Below are 20,008 nucleotides of genomic sequence, written 5' to 3'. Positions count from 1 at the left end.
TTTCAAGACGGCGGTATTTTTCAGCTCGTTGGGTGCGGCCACACTAATTCCAGCCCGAAAAAAATAAATTTACCCAATTTTAATCCGTGTAAATCGCTGTGAATTTAGTGTGAAATAATTGTGTTTTGCTGAAAACTGAATCGTATCGTTCCAATGGCGCCCAAGGCACAATCGGTTGGCAGCAAGCCCACGGCCAAGGCCTTCAAAAACAAGTCGAAGCCCACGGATGTGCGCTTGTCGAACATTCAAGCGGCGAAAGGTGAGAAAATGTGCAAAATTAAACGAAACTTGGGTGAAATGTCTGCCCAGGGACTATTTGTAGTCCAGAAAGGCTGTTCAATGGGTTTTCAGACGATGTTGTGCCAGAATTCCTGGCCAAATGGCAACTGAAAATCGCAGTTGGATGCCGGCTGTCTGGAAACTTCTTGGGCCGGAAGAAGAAGAGCGAGCATTACTCATGTGATGAATGAACAGTGCTGTGAATTTTTAAGGCTTATAAATACCCTTCTTGGGAGTAGTATAGCTCCGAAATGAGGTTTGCTCTGCCTCCCATTCTAGAAAATAAAATAGCTTTGGGTCCTATAAATCCCAGACTATCTGTCTGTTTATTGCAAAATTAGTCATCAAATTTTAAAGCATTCTGTGTGGAACTTAGCACATGCCATTCCTTCTTACTGCTTATTTGTATGTGCGTAATAACATAAACCACAATTCATCCAATTTCTTATAGCTTATTTAATATATTACTTATCACTTAAAAATTAACAAGCTGCGCTCAACCTTCTAATTGCATGTTTTTTGAAAGATATGTTTTAAAATAAATTTTATGAATGCCAATTGGTGTAACATTTTTAACCTTTATCGTTTTACATGCAAAATTTCTGTAGATACATATTATCATTATTTGCACATTTGCAACTGTAGAATTGAATTATCAGTGCAGAATTTAATGGGAACTTCATTTTAATGATTTAAATTAAATTCTAAACAAGCTTCCGTAGGATTGGCTTCTGATTTTTTCCTATTCCTTAGTTCTGTAAGGGTTTCAAAAATCAAGAACTTAAACTAATAATCACTCCTCCTTTGCAGCCGTTTCCGATGCCATTCGTACCAGTTTGGGCCCCCGCGGCATGGACAAGATGATCCAGGCGGGCAATGGCGAAGTGTCCATCACGAACGATGGAGCCACCATCCTGAAGCAGATGAACGTGCTGCACCCGGCCGCCAAGATGCTTGTGGAGCTGTCTCGTGCCCAGGATGTGGCCGCTGGCGATGGCACCACCTCCGTGGTGGTCATTGCCGGCGCTCTGCTGGAAGCCTGCGAGAAGCTGCTGCAGAAGGGCCTGCATCCCACGGCCATTTCGGACTCGTTCCAGCGCTGCTCCAACAAGGCCGTGGAGATCCTCAAACAGATGTCCACTCCCATCGAGCTGAACGACCGCGAGACGCTGATCAAGAGTGCCTCCACCTCGCTCAACTCCAAGGTGGTGTCCCAGCAGAGCAGCCTGCTGGCCCCCATTGCCGTGGATGCCGTCCTCAAGGTCACGGACCCCAGCAAGGAGGGCTCCGTGGATCTCAAGAACATCAAGGTCATCTCCAGCCTGGGCGGCACCGTCGAGGATACCGAGCTGGTCGATGGATTGGTCTTCACCTGCCGCTCGGCCGGATCCAATGCTCCCAAGCGCATCGAGAAGGCCAAGATCGGGCTGATCCAGTTCTGCATTTCGGCTCCCAAGACCGATGTGAGTACCAAATAGGAAAATTCAAGTACAATTTAAGTTCTTGTTACTACTAATAATAATTTGCACAACTCACTTTCCAGATGGACCATAATGTGATTGTGTCGGACTACGCTGCCATGGATCGTGTGCTGAAGGAGGAGCGTTCATACATCCTCAACATTGTCAAGCAGATCAAGAAGTCCGGTTGCAACGTGCTGCTGGTTCAGAAGTCCATCCTGCGGTAGGTTCAGCGATATTTTCACCCCACTTCGTGCTCATAGTTTAATGTTTCATTTCTAGCGATGCTGTCTCTGATCTGGCTCAGCACTTTTTGGACAAGATCAAGTGTCTGGTGGTCAAGGATGTGGAGCGCGAGGACATTGAGTTTGTGTGCAAGACTCTGCACTGCCGTCCGATCGCCTCGCTGGATCACTTCACAGCCGAGAACCTGTCCAGTGCCGAGTTGGTCGAGGAGGTGGCCAGTGGCACCAACAAGTTTGTGAAGATCACCGGCATCCAGAACATGGGACGCACAGTCTCGATCATCTGCCGCGGATCCAACAAGCTGGTGCTTGAGGAGGCTGCCCGCTCCCTGCACGACGCCCTCTGTGTGGTGCGTTGCCTGGTGAAGTTGCGCGCCCAGATTGTGGGCGGTGGTGCGCCGGAGATTGAGATGGCACTGCAGCTGGCGGCCTTGGCTCAAACTGTTGAGGGTGTGGATGCGTACTGCTTCCGGGCATTTGCCGATGCCCTGGAGGTCATTCCTTCGACTCTGGCCGAGAACGCCGGCTTGAATCCCATTGCCACGGTCACAGAGCTGCGCAACCGCCACGCCCAGGGCGAGAAGACGGCTGGTATTAATGTGCGCAAGGGCGCCATCACAGACATTTATGCGGAGAATGTGGTGCAACCACTGCTGGTCAGTATTTCCTCAATCACCCTGGCCACGGAGACGATTCGCTCGATCTTGAAGATTGATGATATTGTAAGTGTTGCATAAACTTATTTAAATATTTAATTGATTGCTAATCACCGACTCTCTCTTCTTTAAGGTTAACACCTTCAGTTAAGCATTGTGACCCGACTCCTTCGGTTCTCTGTCTCTGATCAAGATCAATCTTAAAGCATTTTCATCTAATCCCTCACATCTTTTACCCATTATGCGATTATGCATTAAATTTGAATACAATTCACATATACACTACGCCTTACCAGCTTAATATGTATTTAAAAAAAAAAAACGCGAAAACTAAATGATTAAATACTTTGCTAACACAACCCAAATAAAATGGTTTTTTAACATAGAGTTTCGAGATTTTTAAGTGGTTAAAAAAAGGTAAACGTCAATAATTTGTTGGTCATTTTTGGAAAAGAGCCTTGACCATATAATTTTGAAGAGAGTAGACTATTTTATACGACTAAATTAATGCATTAAAATAAATAATATAAATATGTTTTATTTTTTTATTTCTTTTTAGTTGTAAACTTGTGATTATTTTGCAAAATTGCGTAGTAAATTAACCCAATAACTTATCTATTCTGATTTGGTTAAAAATGAAGTGAAGGATTTCTTGACTACAAATGCTTGCTCTTATTTTTATATACATTTTTAGGGGAATAACTTTGCTATTTTGTTTATTTTGAGGTAGGATTTATAGGCTTCAAAAATGACGTTCGCAAGAAAATCGATCGTCGTTTGCCCATTAGATAATTATTAATATTTAATAATTAACTAGATTTATATCAATAAGGGTATCAAATATTCGGCGACACAAATTGATATCATTGGTTATACCGTCTTATTTTTACCCTGTCTCAATTGTTGGCTATGGCTGGAAAATACCCATTTGACAATCCTATTTGCCAGTTTTTATAATTCATAATTTGAAGATTGCCAATGAATATAAATCTCACAGAGTCATCAGTTAAATCATCTCTAGCTAGAAAGTACGAAGCCATTCATTTTATTTTGTTTAAGCCTAAATGATTACCAACCGTATCCTTATCTAATGTTCGAACTCATTTTCATCGCTTTCAGCCACCACCTTGGGTTTCAAAGGGGTTCGCTGAAACCCCACCCCTTTCACACCCCGCCCCAGTCGTATCCACCCTCCGTTGGATTTGGGGCTCGTTTTCGTCCTGGGCGTGTAAATAAAAATCACTTGATGCGATTTTTATGATGTGCGTTAAATGATTAAACCACTTGAGCTGGTTTCAAATTGTCAAAAAGAAGGCGGCGGGTCTTTATCCTTTTGTTTTCTTAGCCCCATTTTGGATGTTGGTGGGTTGGGGTCCCGCTTGGGTGTGATTAGATGGGCACCATCTCTGGTGTCCGGAAACTTTCGATGCGTGTGTAAGTTAATTAAATGTGTAAACATGTCAAAGGGATCAAGTTTTCCAGCCCACTATCTTCAACCACCCATCTGCCGAGATGGTGTTGATTTCGGATCACGCCCTTGATTGGCTTTGATTTTCGAGCCTCGGAAAAGCTATTGCGCTAATTGGCTTGTGAAAAATACAGGGGTAGGTTTTCCATCAGCTTTTGGGGTTCGCATGCAAATTTCCATTTTAAAGTTTTTTTTCTCTCCAGCGGCCATTGATTTGTGTTTTCCATTTTGGTTTGCCAAATGCAGGGTGGAAAATATACCTCCCACAAGTTTTCTTTTTTTTTGGTGCCCATTTTTTTTATGCCTTATGGTCTTTTATATAGGTGGCTAGGTATTACTTACTTTAGCATAGGTATTACTATCTTTTAGATATGCTCCCTTTATTAATGGTAATTTAACTTAAAACTAGGTATGTATCAAAAGTTCGTTCATCTAAGGAATACAATAAAAGTATATTAAAAAGTCATAGAAAAGTTTCGTAAAAAACTGGTTTAGGAATCAATACCTAAAGGGTATTGAAAACTTCGATTTATGCAGCATTCTTTCTTTCTTATTTATTCTACTTTTGTTACTTTTTTAGCTATTTGCTCGACAGTCTTGGGGCATTTGTCGTTGGCGTCCTCGCTCCCATTTGTTTCTTGTGCAAATATTGAATTTGCGCTTTTTTCCCCAGCTATTTGCCGGAGCCAGTGGCCCACACACCCTTTGAAACTTTTCATTTCGGGGGTTTTTTCCATTGTTTCGCCTGTTTGCTTAATTTTTGTATGCGATTTTCTCATCTACTTTTTGCTCATTTCATATTTTCATTGTAATTCAATTGTGTTTTCCCCCGCTTCTGTTGTTTTTGGCCAAATGTTTGCACAAGTCTTATGTTCTTCAGTCGGGCAAAAAGGGGAGTGTCCCCGTTGTCCATGCTCCTTTTCTTCTTTTTTTGTTCGCTAGACGAATTGAAATTCAAAGCACCAAATTGTCAGCCAGTCACGCAGAAATTTAACATATGTTCGCCATATAATTTGCGAGCACTTTTTATTTCGCCAAACTCATCCGAAATTACTAACGTCTGCTATCTCACATCTCTTTTATATTTATTGAAGAGAAACAAAGGACATTTCCAAACTAATTTTAGATTCGTTCTGCAGCGTTATAAAAGATTATTTGTGCTAGTTTTAGCTTGATTTAAAATTTTTCAATACATATTTATAGTTATAGTTGAGAATATAACATTTATTGGTTAGTTTAATCGCTTCCCATACGGTTCTTATTAAAGATTTTAAATTTATATCAAGATGAGAGACTAGCTTGCAAAGAAATCAAAAACAAATATTGTTGATCCTGACCAAGAATATATATATAACAGGGTCTTGTTATTAGAAGCTGGAGTAAATGCAGTAGTCTTCTCGAAATTTATTCAAACATTTGATTTGACCTTTTCTCTTTATTTTTACCAGGCATACTTATGACTAAGAATTATTACGAAATACCTTTAAGATTTAAGATTTCTGCCTAACAAAAGACTCTCATCTAGTTCATGCCACTCAAAGAAGGAAAATGAAATGAAATTCTGTAGCAAAAGCATAAAGGAAACTTAATTTTCGTTAGTCCTGCCAAGTGGCAAGTGATTAATGATGGCGGGGCCACGACAATATTATGAAAACGCATTCGAAAATTTCATTAAATTGTTATAAATGAAGCGGGGCGAAATGAAAACGAAATATTTCTAGGAGAGAAAATTTAATTTGCAAATGCAGCAAGTGTTTGCCTGTCGGCTAAAAGAAATCTATCAAAGGAAACCTGAATGGAATCTCGGTCTGATGATCTCCAACCACCGGGAAACCCCCCAGAAAAGCCTACGGGGCTTATCAGCCCATTTGGACCGACTCAGGGTTAAGGCACTTTGAATATGACCAATGCAATTGAAGTTTCCCCTATTGAAAACCGAAATTGCTCAAAGCCATTTTGCGTCCGTTTCCATTCTTTTTTCTGATTTTTTTTTTTTTTTTTGTGTATTTGGAATGGACAGACGTCGTCTGCACAGGACTGATAACATTCAAAGAGTCCCAAAACCACCAGTCGAGGATTCGAGTGCTCGCCAATTAAGTGTGAGTGCTGGAATCGATGGGCTTTTGCTTTTCCTTTGGCCTCCGTTTGATGTGTGTTCGAGTGGGCGACTGGCCTGCAAATTAAATAGGGTAAGCATTCTGGTCGAGATTTTACTTCTGGCCAGATTAAAAATTTATTCGCAACTCTGGACAGCTGCGGGCAAGTAAGCCGTCGAGTTTTAAGCGAATATGGTGAGAGAATACGACGTCAAAGATTTTGAATTGGTTTTCAACAACTATTGAAAGACTGTAAACATACCGAAAATGGCTCAGAAATGCAAGTGCTTCATAGAAAACTCAAAGTAAGTACGGCTTGTATGTATACACTACAAAAAATGGTCATAGAAACTAATCAATATCAAAAATGTATTCTCATCAAGGTGGCGTACACTTTTAAATACAATTTCTTGTTTTCAAATAAATTTTTTTGAACCAAAAACTACTATATTTACTTACAAAATTATTTGCAAATTTTTATTAAAAAGAAAAATGTAATGTAAATGTATTTACGAAAACGCAGCTTAGAAAAAAAGTCAGTTGCCAAATTCAAATTTGTTTCTAACCAGTCAGCAAATGAAATTTTAAAGTTATATCATGTTTGAGAACAAATAATAAATATATAAATGTTAAAATATATAATATATATTATTGAACGGATAATGCTTCAATATTCCGCAATATAATTTAAAGTCAAGCGCCGATTCTTGTGTTCGAAGGTAGATATGCTTAAAAATTAATTAACTTATGTATATTATCCGAGCAGCTGGTCACAAAAGCATTCTGTTTACCATAAAAAATTTTTACTTTCAACTTTACCCCTTTCAAGCATTAAAAAAGGTCTTGAACGTTTGTCTATTTGCCATTCCCGAACACCTTCATTTACCTAATTCATTGGCACACTTCCATTAAGAGATATCTCCCTTAAAGACTTGACTTACTTAAGCGATTTCAAAAGGACACAACTGGGACAACATAAAATACTTCCACTGCCCACATCGGGGCCAGAAAACAGCAAACAACAGGAACTAGAACCAGAACAAGACCAAAACCAAAACCAACCACCGGAGCGAGGACCATATGACATAACTATGTGTGAATTGATGGCATAAACCCTTTTTCTTCCCCAACTCTTATCATTTTTTAGAGATTCGTGCCTTGCTGAACGAATCAGAGCACGACAAACTTTGGCAGGAAAGGGAAGGAAAGGGAACCGGAGTTGGGGGTTGCTAGAAAAGGATTTACACGCTTGCCTCGATATACAAATAGGGGTTTCTGTCTGGGCTGCTGCCATATTGACTGTCGCCGGGCCCAAAAAGATGAAGTGATTTCTTATCCAACAAATCCACACTCGACAACCAAAAAAAAAAAAAAAAAAAAGGGGTTGCTCTGGTGTGGGTCCTTCGCATCCTTTCTGCCTTGGCCCGCGTTTGGCAGGAAGTTTATTAAAAAATGGTCGTGTTTGCCTTTGTCGCGTGGCTGGCAAACGCTTTCGAGGCGGGCCAAGGAAATCAGTTAACTAAATATCTCGTTCAATATTTATTTAGGCAGTGCCTAATGAGATTCGAGTGGGTTTGTGAATGGCACACGACAGGCAATAAACTTAAAGCGTTGGCTAATTGAATAATAACCTAACTCCTTTTAAAAATATTAGTTTGCAAAAAAAAAAAAGTTTAGATTTTTATAAACAGTAAATAGAATCTGTTTAAATTAAAGAGGATTTATATGCATGGCTAGCATATATGATATCACATGATAACAAAATTGTTCGAGAGTAATCTTTATTTTATTTTAAAATTGTTATTTTCATACTCGATATATTAGACTTCTTGCTTATTTTTTTTTTTCAATTGGGTTATCTATTAAAGTAACCATTTTAAATTCTATATTTTATTTCTTTTCAACCAAATAATATGGCTACTTTGTCTTAATATAAGATTTATTTCCTGGTCAAAGTTAAAGTTATGTAAAATGATTTTTACACTAAGCTGTGTGTGTTTTTTTTAAGCTTAGAAATATTTTAAAAACTTTTAAATGAATAATAAATTGCTTACTATTATTCTTTAAATATATTTAAAATAGTATTTTTTTGTATTTGTATGTTAAAGTTCTTTTTTGACCGAAAAAATAATTTTTTTAAGCTTTAGTTTTTTAATCAAAAAACGAAATTAACAATTTCGTTCTCTCATATATTTATATCATTATCATTTATGAAAAACCCATATGTTATTAAATTTCCCTTTTTTATTTCGCCCCAAAATAAACAAACATTTCATATTTTGTATAAATTATTTTATCGGAATAATTTTATTGAAATTTTTGGATTTGTAGGATCTAAGTATGTTCAAGATCAATTTACAATTGGAAATCGTACAACAACATCGGTACACATACACATCTACGACAATACATATTAAATACAACTAGGGGAATTGATTTGTGGCGTAGTGGGTATAGGACACAACATATATATGGCATTTGGGGGATAGTTAGATCTAGGAACTCTATATGCATACAGACACGAATAGGTAGTGTGGAACTACATATATGTATCATAAATTCGTAATGGGTTTTCTGATACGACTGGCTATCACCTAGTTTACTAAACACATCCATGGCGTTGTTGCATTTGATATGGAGAGAGTGGCTTGTTGTGGAATGTTGTGGAAGAGTTTGGAGTCTAAGCTGACTATGTACAAGGTTGGTGTGTGCTCCGTGCCCTTCTTATTCCCCGGAACTGATGGAGCTGCCGCAGAAAGAACCCGATCCAGCCTCCAGTTGCATGTGGGACATGTTGAGGGCCTGAGGAGGATAGCCAAAGGCATGACTGCTCAAGGGTGTGCCCGTGGGACTGTCCAGATCCAGCGAGGGATTGATGCGCTTCTCCTTCTGGCGCCGGTTGCAAAACCACACCCGGATCACCTCCTTGTCCATGTTCAAGCGCTCCGACAGCTGGCTAATCTCCTCCGACGTGGGCTTGCAGTTCATCAGGAAGGCCTTCTCCAGAGTGGTACGAACGGTGGTTTCAATGGAGGTGCGCTTCTTGCGCCTGCGCCCCAGAATGCTCTCCGGTGTGCTGCTCAAGCTGCTGGTCATCGTGGTGATGTTGAACACGCCACCGCCCGACTTGGCCACACTGCTGTCCGCATCCTCCAGCCACTTCTGCAGCAGCGGCTTCAGCTTGCACATGTTCTTGAAGCTCAGATTGAGGGCCTCGAACCGTGAGATGGTGGTCTGCGAGAAGTCGTTGCCATACAGCTTGCCCATGGCCAGACCCACGTCGCCCTGGGTGAAGCCCAGCTTGATTCTCCGCTGCTTGAAGGTCTTGGCAAACTGCTCCAGTTCCTCCAGGTCGGTGGTCTCCTCCGGCGACTGCTCCAGCTTGGCCATGGCCGAGGCCACAGTGAGACCACTCGTGGGTTTCGGAGTGCTCTGCTGCAGTTGCTGCTGCTGCTGCTGCATGCTGGGCGTATTTGGCGTCATCACGGCACTGCTCAGTCCCAGCGAATTGGCAGACATGGAGTTGGGCGGAGTTCGCTGCTGGGATTTGCTGTGCCTGGGCACCGGGCTCAGGGAGGGACTTCTTAGGGGAGACTTGGCCAGGGGGGTGGAGTAACTGGGCAGCGGATCCTCCCTTTGCTGCTGTTTGATCTGCTGCAGGGCCTGAAACTGCGCCAAGGCCTGAAGGGAGTTCTGCAGCAGGAACTGCGTGGCTAGGTTTGGATTGGGAAAAGCCTCTGGAGCCAATTGGCGAACCATTTCGATGTAGCTATGCAGCTGCAGTTGCAGTGCCTGGTGCATCTCCTCCGGAGCAAAACCCATGGGTTGCGGTGGAACAACATCCTCCGCTTGTTCCTCCTTCAACTGCGATTCGGCCAATCTTTTGGGCGGCGGTGCCAGGTCCAGAACCTCGTTCTCCAGCTCTGAATCCAGTTCCCTGGCCTGCCGCTTGCTGCTCAAATTCTGCGGCATCTCGCTGTTCTCGCCCAGCTCCAGTTCCTCCTCTTCAAAGCTTTTTCCACAGTCTGCAAGAAAAGGAAATAGATATTTTTTATAGTAGCCGATTGCGGGTAGTTTGCTTTTCAATTTTCCAACTCAATGAAGTTCAAGTAGCCGGACTGGTCAACGCACGCGTCGCATAATTTGATTTTAACCAAAAAGACTATTTTTAAGGGTATAGCGGGAGTTTGATGGATATTTTTTTTAGTCCACATAAAAAGAATATGACTATTATAAAATTACCTTTAAGAAAAGGAACAACAGAACTATTGGTTTCTAAAATTCTTAAACACAAAAGGTATTTTAATAAGTCTTCCTATTAGCAGATCAGTTGTAGAAACATAATAAATTAAATTTATTAAGTTCATATAATAATATTATCCCCTTAATGTGTTTTCAATGTTTTTTGTTAGTGCATTTATTCAGCGACTTTCTATAAACGTTTTCTTTTCGCTCTTTTTAAGGCAAATTTTATTCAATCTTCCAATTGAATGCCCATCCTTTTTTCGCTATCCTGTCGAATGTCTGCGTCCTGCGGTTAGCTACGATAGACGCTCAAGCGGAAGGGTTTGCTTTTGTGGCCTCCATTCCCCCGTAATCCATCAGTCATCAGCCTCCCCCAACATCGTTGTTGAAAACCCAATCATGCATAATAATTGAAAAATAGCCATACATCAGAGGCCACGGCGAAGTCAAACAGGAAGCTTGCTCCTTTGTCTCCGATAAATGCGCAGTACACGAACGAAAGAAGCTCAGATTTCATAATTTTCTAAAAGAAAATTATTGATTTTGATGTGGGATAAAATAATGAGACAGAAACTTCCGACAGGAGAAATATAAACCAAAAATCTTTGTCATTATTTCAACCATAAGGTTAAAAGTAACACAAAAACAAATTCTAATTAGGTTAAAACTACAAAAAATAGTTAAAAGCTCAAAATTTTTGAAATCTTTTAAACTCTACTTCCTGTCGACTTCCATTTCGAAATCAATTTCCAAACATTTGCTGAAAATGTAAAAAATTTAGCGCTTTAAACCGATTTAGAAATAAAGAGAAATGATAGTTGTAAGCGGATTCAACCCCATGTTAAACTGGATTCACCAGATTAGGAACTGTTTCGAAAAATATTTTCAATGCGGGCGTTTGAACTTTGCGAATAAATTGCATGTGGGCAGCTGTTTTTATGACTCCCTTTATGTAGAACGTCGAAAGTTGAATACGCCGTAATAAAATTAGCCATTGGAAACGCATTTGGCAACCAGTTAGAAATGAAAATCATCCAAGGGTTAGACCCAGCCAAAAACGTATCACCCTTTTTGGGAAGGATTTTTCAACCCTCGTGCGATAGAACAGTTTGGAATTTAAAATTCGTTACAATTTTGAATGCACGAGGCGCGGATTAGAGCAGAATGCAACTTGCCATTGGGTTGAAAATAGGACCAGCCATAAAAAAGGGGTTCCAAGTTGCATTGTTTGGCTTCCAACAAAAAAATGAAGAAAGTCAAGAAGCCTCAGGAGCAAGTTCAAGTCAAGCCAAGAAACACTGTTTCGATCCTTTGTAAGTGGAATGCGCCTGCAGCGAGCGATCCACGATCCTCGGGCCTCGATTTTCCGAAACCCAAAACCAGGTGATGCCGCTTTGTCTGCCTCCGAGGCAGATGTGTTATCCTGCTGATGAGGACTACATGGTGAATGCAAGTTCCTCGTCCTGCCACAATGGCAATGTGTGAATGTTTCCACTGACAAATGAAGTGTTGGCTATATTTGAAAACTCTGTATTCTGTGTACTCCTTTTCGCTGCAGTTGTTAGGGGTTGTTTTTCCCTGTCTGCAATAGGGAGTGCAAAGTGCGTTTCGATTTTTGGGAAAGATACAACCAGAAATATAGAGAGTGCTCTGAGAGATCCAATTATCTTTGCATATCTTAACCAGTTTATCTACATATGAACTAAACGAAAATTCACAACTGAAACAAGGCTTTGGAAAATCTTTCGTTGAAATCCAAAATAAATTGTTTAGCACAGCATAGCTTCATATCATTTACAATAGGATTTGTTAAGAGGCGTTTATCTTTAAAACAAACATTAATATATACAATATTTGGCTTCAAAAGCATTGCCATTATACCTAATTTTCCCACTCTTAGTCGGCTAATATCGTTCATTATTCAAATAAAGCTCATTAATACTATCATATTAGCAAGTTAAACCCTTTGCACTTTCAATCCTCCACTTAACCCTACATGAAAAACCTCGTCACGCCTATCGTTTTTTTTTAACTTGTTTGCATGCCATACAAAACGCCCTTGAAACGCCCACAGAACCAAGTTTTTTATAATACAAAAAACAAGGAGCACCCAATCAGAACCGCTGATTATAATATCCTTCACTCGCTTCCTCTTCTGAATTACCCCTCGAACATTGAGAGAGCCTCAATTAACTTCACGCAACCAAATCCTTTCAATTTGAATAAAGAGACGAGGGGAGATCGTTCAACAAGTGGTGCTTTAAAAAATGAGGTGGCAAGGGTAACCCTTTGCTTAGGGTTACCCCTCAATTGACTTCACACCTCGGCGCTATTCAAATGATATGTTAAACAGGGTTGAGCAGGATCAACAGTTTGCCTTTTTTTGTTGTGTGATGCTAATGTTACGGCACTTGAGTTTTTTTAGCTGTTGAAGCAACCCTTTTTTGGAAAAAGAGTTCCCCCCTCTTTATGTTTTGACAACATTTGAATATGCATAATGGCCCGAGAGGGGTTAGGCACCCTTGACTCGTCTAATTTGTGTAAACCAATAAAAATGCAAGTTTAATTGTCAACTACTATCGGATGGCTCTGGCAACCCTGTTAATGGGCCGCATTTATTCAAATGGGGTGGATTTCCATGCATGTTTTTGCATAGATTAGTTGCACTTCGTTAGGGGTTGGCCTTGGTTCGGGGTCCCTACATAATTGCTCGACCCATCATTTAAATTCGCCAAAGCAGAAATTTACATTTTGACAAATTGTTATTTCTGTTTGTTTGCGAACAGAAGAGGGTCGTGTTAGGGTCAACGGGGGAGGGAGCTGGAGGTCAAAAGACCATATAGGGGTCTCAGAAGGATGATCTCCTGTTTAAGCTTGTTTCCTTGCGGGGGTTGTTTTCGGGGGAGGTTGTTGGTGGGTGTGGAAAAAAAAACCTTTTTGGGTGGCATTCCATGGAAATGGATGAAAGAGATTTAAAGTTTCAATGAAGTTTGACAATGGAACATAATGAAAGTGTGTGTGTACCAATTAATTCAGTGTGTGGACTCAATAGTGTGGAAAAATGAGTAACTAAATACAATAATATTATTTATTAGTATAAAACTGACTTAATAATTTTCTTTTCTTGTAATGAAAAAGGTATTTGCTTCTTTTTAAAATGTTTGTTACTCTCATCCTTTGCCGCATTTCATCATGAAATAATGAAGTAAGTACTTGCCAGAGTAGTTTCATCTTTCAATGTCGAGTCATCGAATTTCTTATTGCAAGCCCACAAGGCTTTGGACCTTCAGTCACACTTCAGTCACGTGCTGGTTCCTCAACGGCACCCATAAATATTCTAGGTGCCCTAACCTAATGCCTCATTACCAATAACAGAGCCAGGAACTCCAGTCCTCGCCGCACTTCTGAGTTACTACCTAAGCCAAACCCTGAAATAAACGCAATGTGGATAGGGGATGTGCAAAGGGGATGCAGTGGAGGGCAGGAGCGGGGTGCGTGGCTGATTGCATATTGCAAAAAAAAAAAAAACAGAAACACTGCAAACTATAAAAATTGTCTGTCGTGTGAGTAATCAATTTGGCCACAAAGTAGCCACGTTCCGACACGAGTCGGGAGCAGGATAAAAAGGACATGTCGGCTGAATGCTGGCCAAGGATTAGCCATATTATGGATAGGATATTTACCTGATAGCGAGCGCAGCGGCGATGGCGGTGTGGGTGAGTTGGACATGTGCCGCATAACTGCAAAGAGCAAGAAAATATTTTAAATTTTTAATAATGGTTGGCACAAACAAACGCAAATGCAAATGACACGTACTTCAGGTTCAAGACAGAAATGGACAAGGCATGGATAAGGTGTGGGGATGTCAGGGTGTTTTCGTTTCATGTCTGGCTCGTAAAATGTCCATTAGGAATTCGGACATAACACATTTCTTATGGCGTATATAACATGCAAAAATGTTAGCAGCTTTGAGCTGAGTGCTCGCTGGTGTAAAGTTTTTTAAGGATCCATTTCCGCTAGCAAATGGTTGGCATAATGCTTAAAGTAGTTTTCACACAATTTTTACATGCTTCGAAAAATGCACTGTAAGTAATCGTGAAGGTTCTGGATTCCTTTGGTGTAAGCAAATTAAAAAACAAAAAATATTTTACCGAATCTTTTTTGCTGCCTGTTGTAATTTTCAATGTACAGCGATACCTTGAGTACTTGTTGTCATTTTCCTATTTAATTATGTTTTTTTTTAAAGAGTTTGATTTAAATAAGTTCCCCCTAGCTGCAAATCCCAAATCGCCCACAGAACTCAAACTAAAATCCCAACCATCTTTCACCCATTTTCCACCGTCCACTCTCATCCTCCCCTAGTTTTTTTTTGTGCCATTTGGTTTTTTGTTTTGCAAAGTAGATATTAAATTTATAGCTCCCTCGGGGCGTAAGCAAAGTAGTATCCTTGCCCGAGAAGGACAACGGGCAGCGAGAAAAAGTAACATATTTTTACGACAATATATTGTTGTGAGGACGCTCTGACTTGTGGAATCCTTGTGCATAATGTCCAGTGCAGGAGAATATAAATATACAGATTACCCGATGGCCATTGGGATGGCGGCGTTGTCCTTGTGGTTGGGTAATGTTGGTTTCCAATGGGATTGTGGGGCTTAAGTGGGGGCGGTGGTTGACCTCACACCTCCGTTGTTAGCAGGGTAACAAGTGGCATTAGTCAAAGGATATTTGGGACTTTAGTTGTGCACATGATCTGCATGTTAGAATTTCTCTTCTTTTCGTAGGCACACCTTCGGCTTAAATGTAATTACACCAAATTTGCCTTTTGTGGCTAATTTGGTTTTCTTTTCTTTGTTCTGTCAAAAAAAATTACCTACGCCTTAGACTGGAAAATAGTTTTTCCCCTAAAAAACGAAAACTCGAAGGAAATGCCAAGAATATGGAACAAAAAATAACGTTTTCTTTCTCCGTTGTGTCCATGCAAAATACCCTCAGAAAAAAAGACAACGTCTGGGACACAGGTAAAAAGGACACTGTCAGGATGCAAATGCAAACACAACAAATCTAAAAACTACGATCACACGCTCGCACAGTGGGACGCTCAAGGGCAGCTGCTGCCCAAAAACGACACCGCCAGCAGCAGGACATCGCATCAAATCTATTGCAAAACGCCATGAAATCGTTTATCTGATAGGGAAATTGTGTGTGCCTCTTCTATATTCTATTCCATCTGATCTGGACCCTCTGACCGGGAAAAATGTGTGGGCGTGCAATCATCATCGATGACCTTTGTCCTATTTTCCTAGTCCTTTTTTCGAAATTTATTGCCCGAGAAAATGAAAACTTTTGGTAACAGGTACAGGGTTTCATAAATCAGGTTAAGATTTGGGTTTTATTCAGTAAGTTGACTCGGAAGTTAATATATAAAAGTTTTTAGAAATCCATCCACAAGTTCAGTGGTGTTTCTTCAACCATATTTATTCCTTAATTTATTGTTTTGTGATAGATCCAATTTTTTTTATAAACGTTAAAGATATGTTAAGCAAGTTAAAATAAACAAAAACTTTAAATATTTTTTTGTTTCTTTCTGGTTGTGGAGCGGCAACCCTGAAAAACTCACATGTGTGTGGTCCTGTTGTTGTATTTTCTTGATGGCAAACTTTTGTTGGTGTGCTTTCCACATTCGCCGATTGTTGTGTTTGCGTATTTCCATTATTTGCTGTTGTTGCATCCCATAGATGCTGTTGTTGTTGCTGTATCACCATCATTTTATTGGTTTTATTATTTATAAACGCTTATAATTAATGATATTTAAATTTGCACTTGTAATTTTCACAAGAAAGAAAGTCTTCGTTAGGTTTTCTGTTCTTCCGTTTTGTTCTTCTCGACTTTTATTTTTTTTTTTGAGAACCCGACCGTTAGTGGCCGACTGTCGTCGTTGAAAACTCGAAACTGAATGCAACTGAGGAACTGAGAAATCGAGAAACTGACAAACTGAGAAACTGGGACTCAGAAACCCGAGGAATCGTATTTGGCTGCATTCTCTGTGGGACCCGTTATGTGCATGCTGTCTCTCCCTCGCACTCGTTGCCTCTCTTTCACTCTCTCTCTTGGCTGTGAGTGTGTGTGATATGCTTTATGATTTGCAGCGGTAGTTTTCCTCGATTCCTCTCCGCTCTCCTCTTTCCATTCAAACTTCTCACTCACGCGCTCATTTGCACTCAAAACCAACCCTGCACCACCGTTAGTCTGTGTGTGCGTGTGGAACGTATTCTTTGTCGCCTGCATTCTGATCAGAATTTCCTTGCACTCCATTGTTGTTCCCCTGCTTTTCCACATTTTCCTGCATTAGCATAGGCCACGAGTTGACTTCTCCTGCGAAATGGGTGTGGCCTATGTATTATGCATTTTCCGTTTTCCTTTGCCATCCCGACTTTCTGCGCAGCTTGCAGCATTTCTTTGCATAACTCGATTTTCCCCGGTTGCAAATAAATCATAATTAAGTGGGGGGTTTTATGTGCTCCTAAAAGGTGTCTGCCTTATAAGTATGTACATACGATCAGGGATATAGATTAATGGTTATTTTTGGGGGAGCTTAATTCAGTTTGGCAAATATTTAGAGATTTCAAAATAAGTTATTTGAGATATATAGTGACATTTTTTTAAATCAGTATATTGAACTTATGTCACCCATATGCTCTATGTAAACACACTATTTTATATCCCTACTGGATAAAATATTATAGATGGAATAACTGATTAAAATGATTTAGTTCTATAGAAATTTATGTTAGTCTGACGCCAATGACTTTTTTTTTTAAATCAGTAATTATAATATGTTAGAGTATTATCAATATTTCTTTAAAAATCGACTGTTACTCATCATGCATCAATTCATGGCAGCGTTTCAAAGTCCTGCAATCCTGCCATTCAATCCACCCATCAAATCGAGCATTTCGGTGTGATTATATAAACACAAGACTCATTCATATAAACATCAGCGCAGCCATTGAACCGAGACTTGCTCGAGTAATTACAACAAGTGTTGTTGCGCCCTACCGCTTTTTTTCTTTTTTTTTTTTGCCATTTCCCACCCACACAAGCCAGTGTACTGCGATTTTCCTTTTCCTTTTCTTTTGAAGAGGAAAAGCTAAGGAAATGGTCCTTTGCAGCCCTGGTGACAGCGCATACATTTTATGATTATGACTGTGACTGCACTTTCCATTGCTTTCTTTCTCTTTTAGCCCAAGTTTGTGGGACCTGCCGGAGAAAATAATGGAGGAAATTCTTCTTCCCGTTTTCCCATGGCTGACTGGGACCCATTTCCCGTTTCGTCTGAAGCATTTTAATTAAAACTGCAAAATTAATGTTTTGCCTTCAGGACTCGATTTCCTCTTCGCTCGAAGGAGCAAAACAATTAAAGAATGAAGAAAGTACGAATAAAATCAAACGAACTATAAAGGAGTATGTCTTTATGAATATCTAACTTGGTAATTTAATAAAATACTATTTTCTGTTAGAAGAAAGGAAATGGGAAGTAACTACTTGATTTACTGCAATAAAAAAGGTTGTTTCTATCATTATTTACACATTACTTCAAATTAAAGTGCCAAAATGATTTAAGAGCCGTAGGAAAAACGGGAAAATCAATAGCAATCGTTCGATTCTCCCCCAAACTAATTTCAATAGTTATCCTTTTTGGTCCTGGCGTTACTGCTGCTGCTGATTAAACTTGTCACTGGGAGACAAAAGATAAACAGTTCCTCACTTCGGATAGTTTTCCCTGTGCGTTATTTTGCGTTGTTCCTGGGCGGTGTCTAGGCAATTTGATTATTTGCCAGGAGCAGACGGCACAGACAGCCAGGACATCACTGGACACACCAGACAGGACGAAAAGGGGGAGGCACACTCAAATACACACATGTGCATAGCAACATAGAAGTTTTTGGGCATTGAAATTAATCAAGAAAATAAACGCTTGGCAGCATCGCCGGAAAATCGAGAGGAAAAGGGGGTGTTGGGTGGAAACCACACACACTTTGCATGACGAAGACAGACGGGACAAGGACAAGGACATCGGCAGGATCGGCGGTGGGAGCACTAACCCGGAACCAAACAATGTCGGGTGGTTGTGAAAACTCCGACATTTCCCTGTCGCTTCTTGTTCTGCCATTGCCGTTCTTGCAACGCATTAAAATGACATACCAATTTGCGTTAAGCAAATAAGACGAGACTAGCATTCGGTCCTCAAGTTTGTTGTACTTTTCGGGCGGATAAATTGGAAGGTTAAATGGTTGGGGGAGTAGTTTCTGTTGGGGTTCATATCTTTTGGCTGTTGGGAGGACTTTGCTAAAATATACATATTGGAAATAAATTTGTTAGGCTTTAATAGTTTTTAAGGTCTATGAAATAAGAATCTTTGATATGTGATAACAAAAAACTCATTCGCAAGAATAATTGCTTATAGGAAAGAGTAACACAACAGAAAATTTGAAGTTAACATATTTGTATTCTCATAAACGTTATTGAAAGTATATGTAAAAATTACAAATAAGTTGAAAATATTAATATAATTTGTTCCTATTGATAAAAAATGCTAATGTTATAAAAGTAATACTTCTAACAAGAAAAGAAAAATAATATCTTGTTTCTAAAACTTAATTGCAAATGACATAATAAGTTTTTACTCAGAGAGAAGGTAACGGTTTTTTGTTATAAAATTTCATTTTGTATTTCCAAAATGGGTTAAAAAACAGGCACATAAATCAGTAATTCTTCACCCAAAAAAATGGTGAGAAAATTTTGCAAAAATTCCGTTAGATATCCCGTACTTAATAAGAGTCCTGGCACCCAAAAAAAAAAAAGTAAAAAAGGAACCGCAATTTTTCGTGCCTTTTTCTCACCCTCCTCAAAGACAAAAATCGCACAAAAAATCACCCAAAAAATTGGCCTTTGTTCAATTTGAATTTCTTTCAATTTCGAGCTATTTTTACCTTAAAAAATTACGCATTATTGGGGTACATTCAACCTTAGGTAGTCGAAGCCAAGGGGTTGCTACCCCTCACGAGTTTACCTTAGAGCTAAGCTGTGGAAGATCTCGGGTAATCCTCGACAGTGATCCTCAATTTTTACCCTTGAGTCTTGTCGTTTTCTTCTGTTTTCTGGGCCAAAAAACGGCGCGCAATTTTCTTCGGCATTGTGCGTGGAAAAAAAGAGGAGAAAATTCATTATTTTTTGTCGAAATATCTGAGTTTGGTCTTCTGCGAAGGGTTGCAGTGCCGATTGACAGAGATTTTCTGTGGCAGATTGCCGCTGGGCAAGTCGAAATCAATAAACGTTAATAAATAATCCAAGAAGGGAAGATGCGGCGCTACAAATGCGGAAGTAAAGGGACATTTAGAGGCTGCTTTGTCCTCTTCCTTCTTTGATTTCCGTTGCTGAGGTTTCCTCATCGATTTGCACTCGCTTTAATCGGGTTCCTTTCTACTATTTTGGCGCGCTATTTTTTGTGGGTTTTTTGTATTCGATTTTTTGGTTCAGCAGATGGAAAGAGTTGAAAAGT

The 20,008-nt window shown here is 39.8% G+C and overlaps 2 protein-coding genes across 3 annotated transcripts in view; one reads left to right on the top strand and one right to left on the bottom strand.

Moving 5' to 3' along the window:
• The first annotated feature begins 25 nt into the window (after nucleotides 1-25).
• On the top strand, nucleotides 26-3,005 carry LOC108138271 (T-complex protein 1 subunit delta). The gene is made up of 5 exons (XM_017260421.2): nucleotides 26-259; nucleotides 1,090-1,742; nucleotides 1,823-1,962; nucleotides 2,022-2,706; nucleotides 2,774-3,005. The coding sequence occupies exons 1-5, from the start codon at nucleotides 154-156 to the stop codon at nucleotides 2,789-2,791; spliced, it is 1,602 nt and encodes a 533-aa protein (XP_017115910.1). The 5' UTR covers nucleotides 26-153; the 3' UTR covers nucleotides 2,792-3,005.
• Nucleotides 3,006-8,514: 5,509 nt separating this feature from the next.
• The window catches only part of LOC108138247 (POU domain protein 2), a 30,299-nt gene continuing 18,805 nt past the window's right edge, over nucleotides 8,515-20,008 (bottom strand). The window contains exons 1-3 of one of the 2 annotated variants that reach the window (XM_017260387.2): nucleotides 16,067-16,421; nucleotides 14,133-14,189; nucleotides 8,517-10,229 (exon numbers count right to left, since the gene is read on the bottom strand). In XM_017260387.2, coding sequence (XP_017115876.1) covers nucleotides 8,929-10,229; nucleotides 14,133-14,189; nucleotides 16,067-16,214 — 1,506 coding nt within the window. In that variant the 5' untranslated portion in view covers nucleotides 16,215-16,421 and the 3' untranslated portion in view covers nucleotides 8,517-8,928. Of the gene's footprint in view, nucleotides 10,230-14,132; nucleotides 14,190-16,066; nucleotides 16,422-20,008 lie in introns of those variants that run through there. The other variant, XM_017260386.2, reaches the window with a different exon arrangement.

The sequence above is a fragment of the Drosophila elegans genome, unplaced genomic scaffold (genome assembly GCF_018152505.1).
Source record: "Drosophila elegans isolate 14027-0461.03 unplaced genomic scaffold, ASM1815250v1 contig_814, whole genome shotgun sequence".
NCBI classification, from domain to species: domain Eukaryota; kingdom Metazoa; phylum Arthropoda; class Insecta; order Diptera; family Drosophilidae; genus Drosophila; species Drosophila elegans.
Note: the sequence above shows the minus strand (reverse complement) of the source record. Positions and strands in the feature narration are given on the sequence as shown.

What these genes read in the sequence shown, in the direction of transcription:
- LOC108138271 (XM_017260421.2), top strand. Translation starts at nt 154, where the DNA reads ATGGCGCCCAAGGCACAATCGGTTGGCAGCAAGCCCACGGCCAAGGCC. An exon ending in TTTCGGCTCCCAAGACCGAT is followed by an intron (nt 1,743 to 1,822) that starts GTGAGTACCAAA and finishes CTCACTTTCCAG; the next exon opens with ATGGACCATAATGTGATTGT. An exon ending in GTTCAGAAGTCCATCCTGCG is followed by an intron (nt 1,963 to 2,021) that starts GTAGGTTCAGCG and finishes TTTCATTTCTAG; the next exon opens with CGATGCTGTCTCTGATCTGG.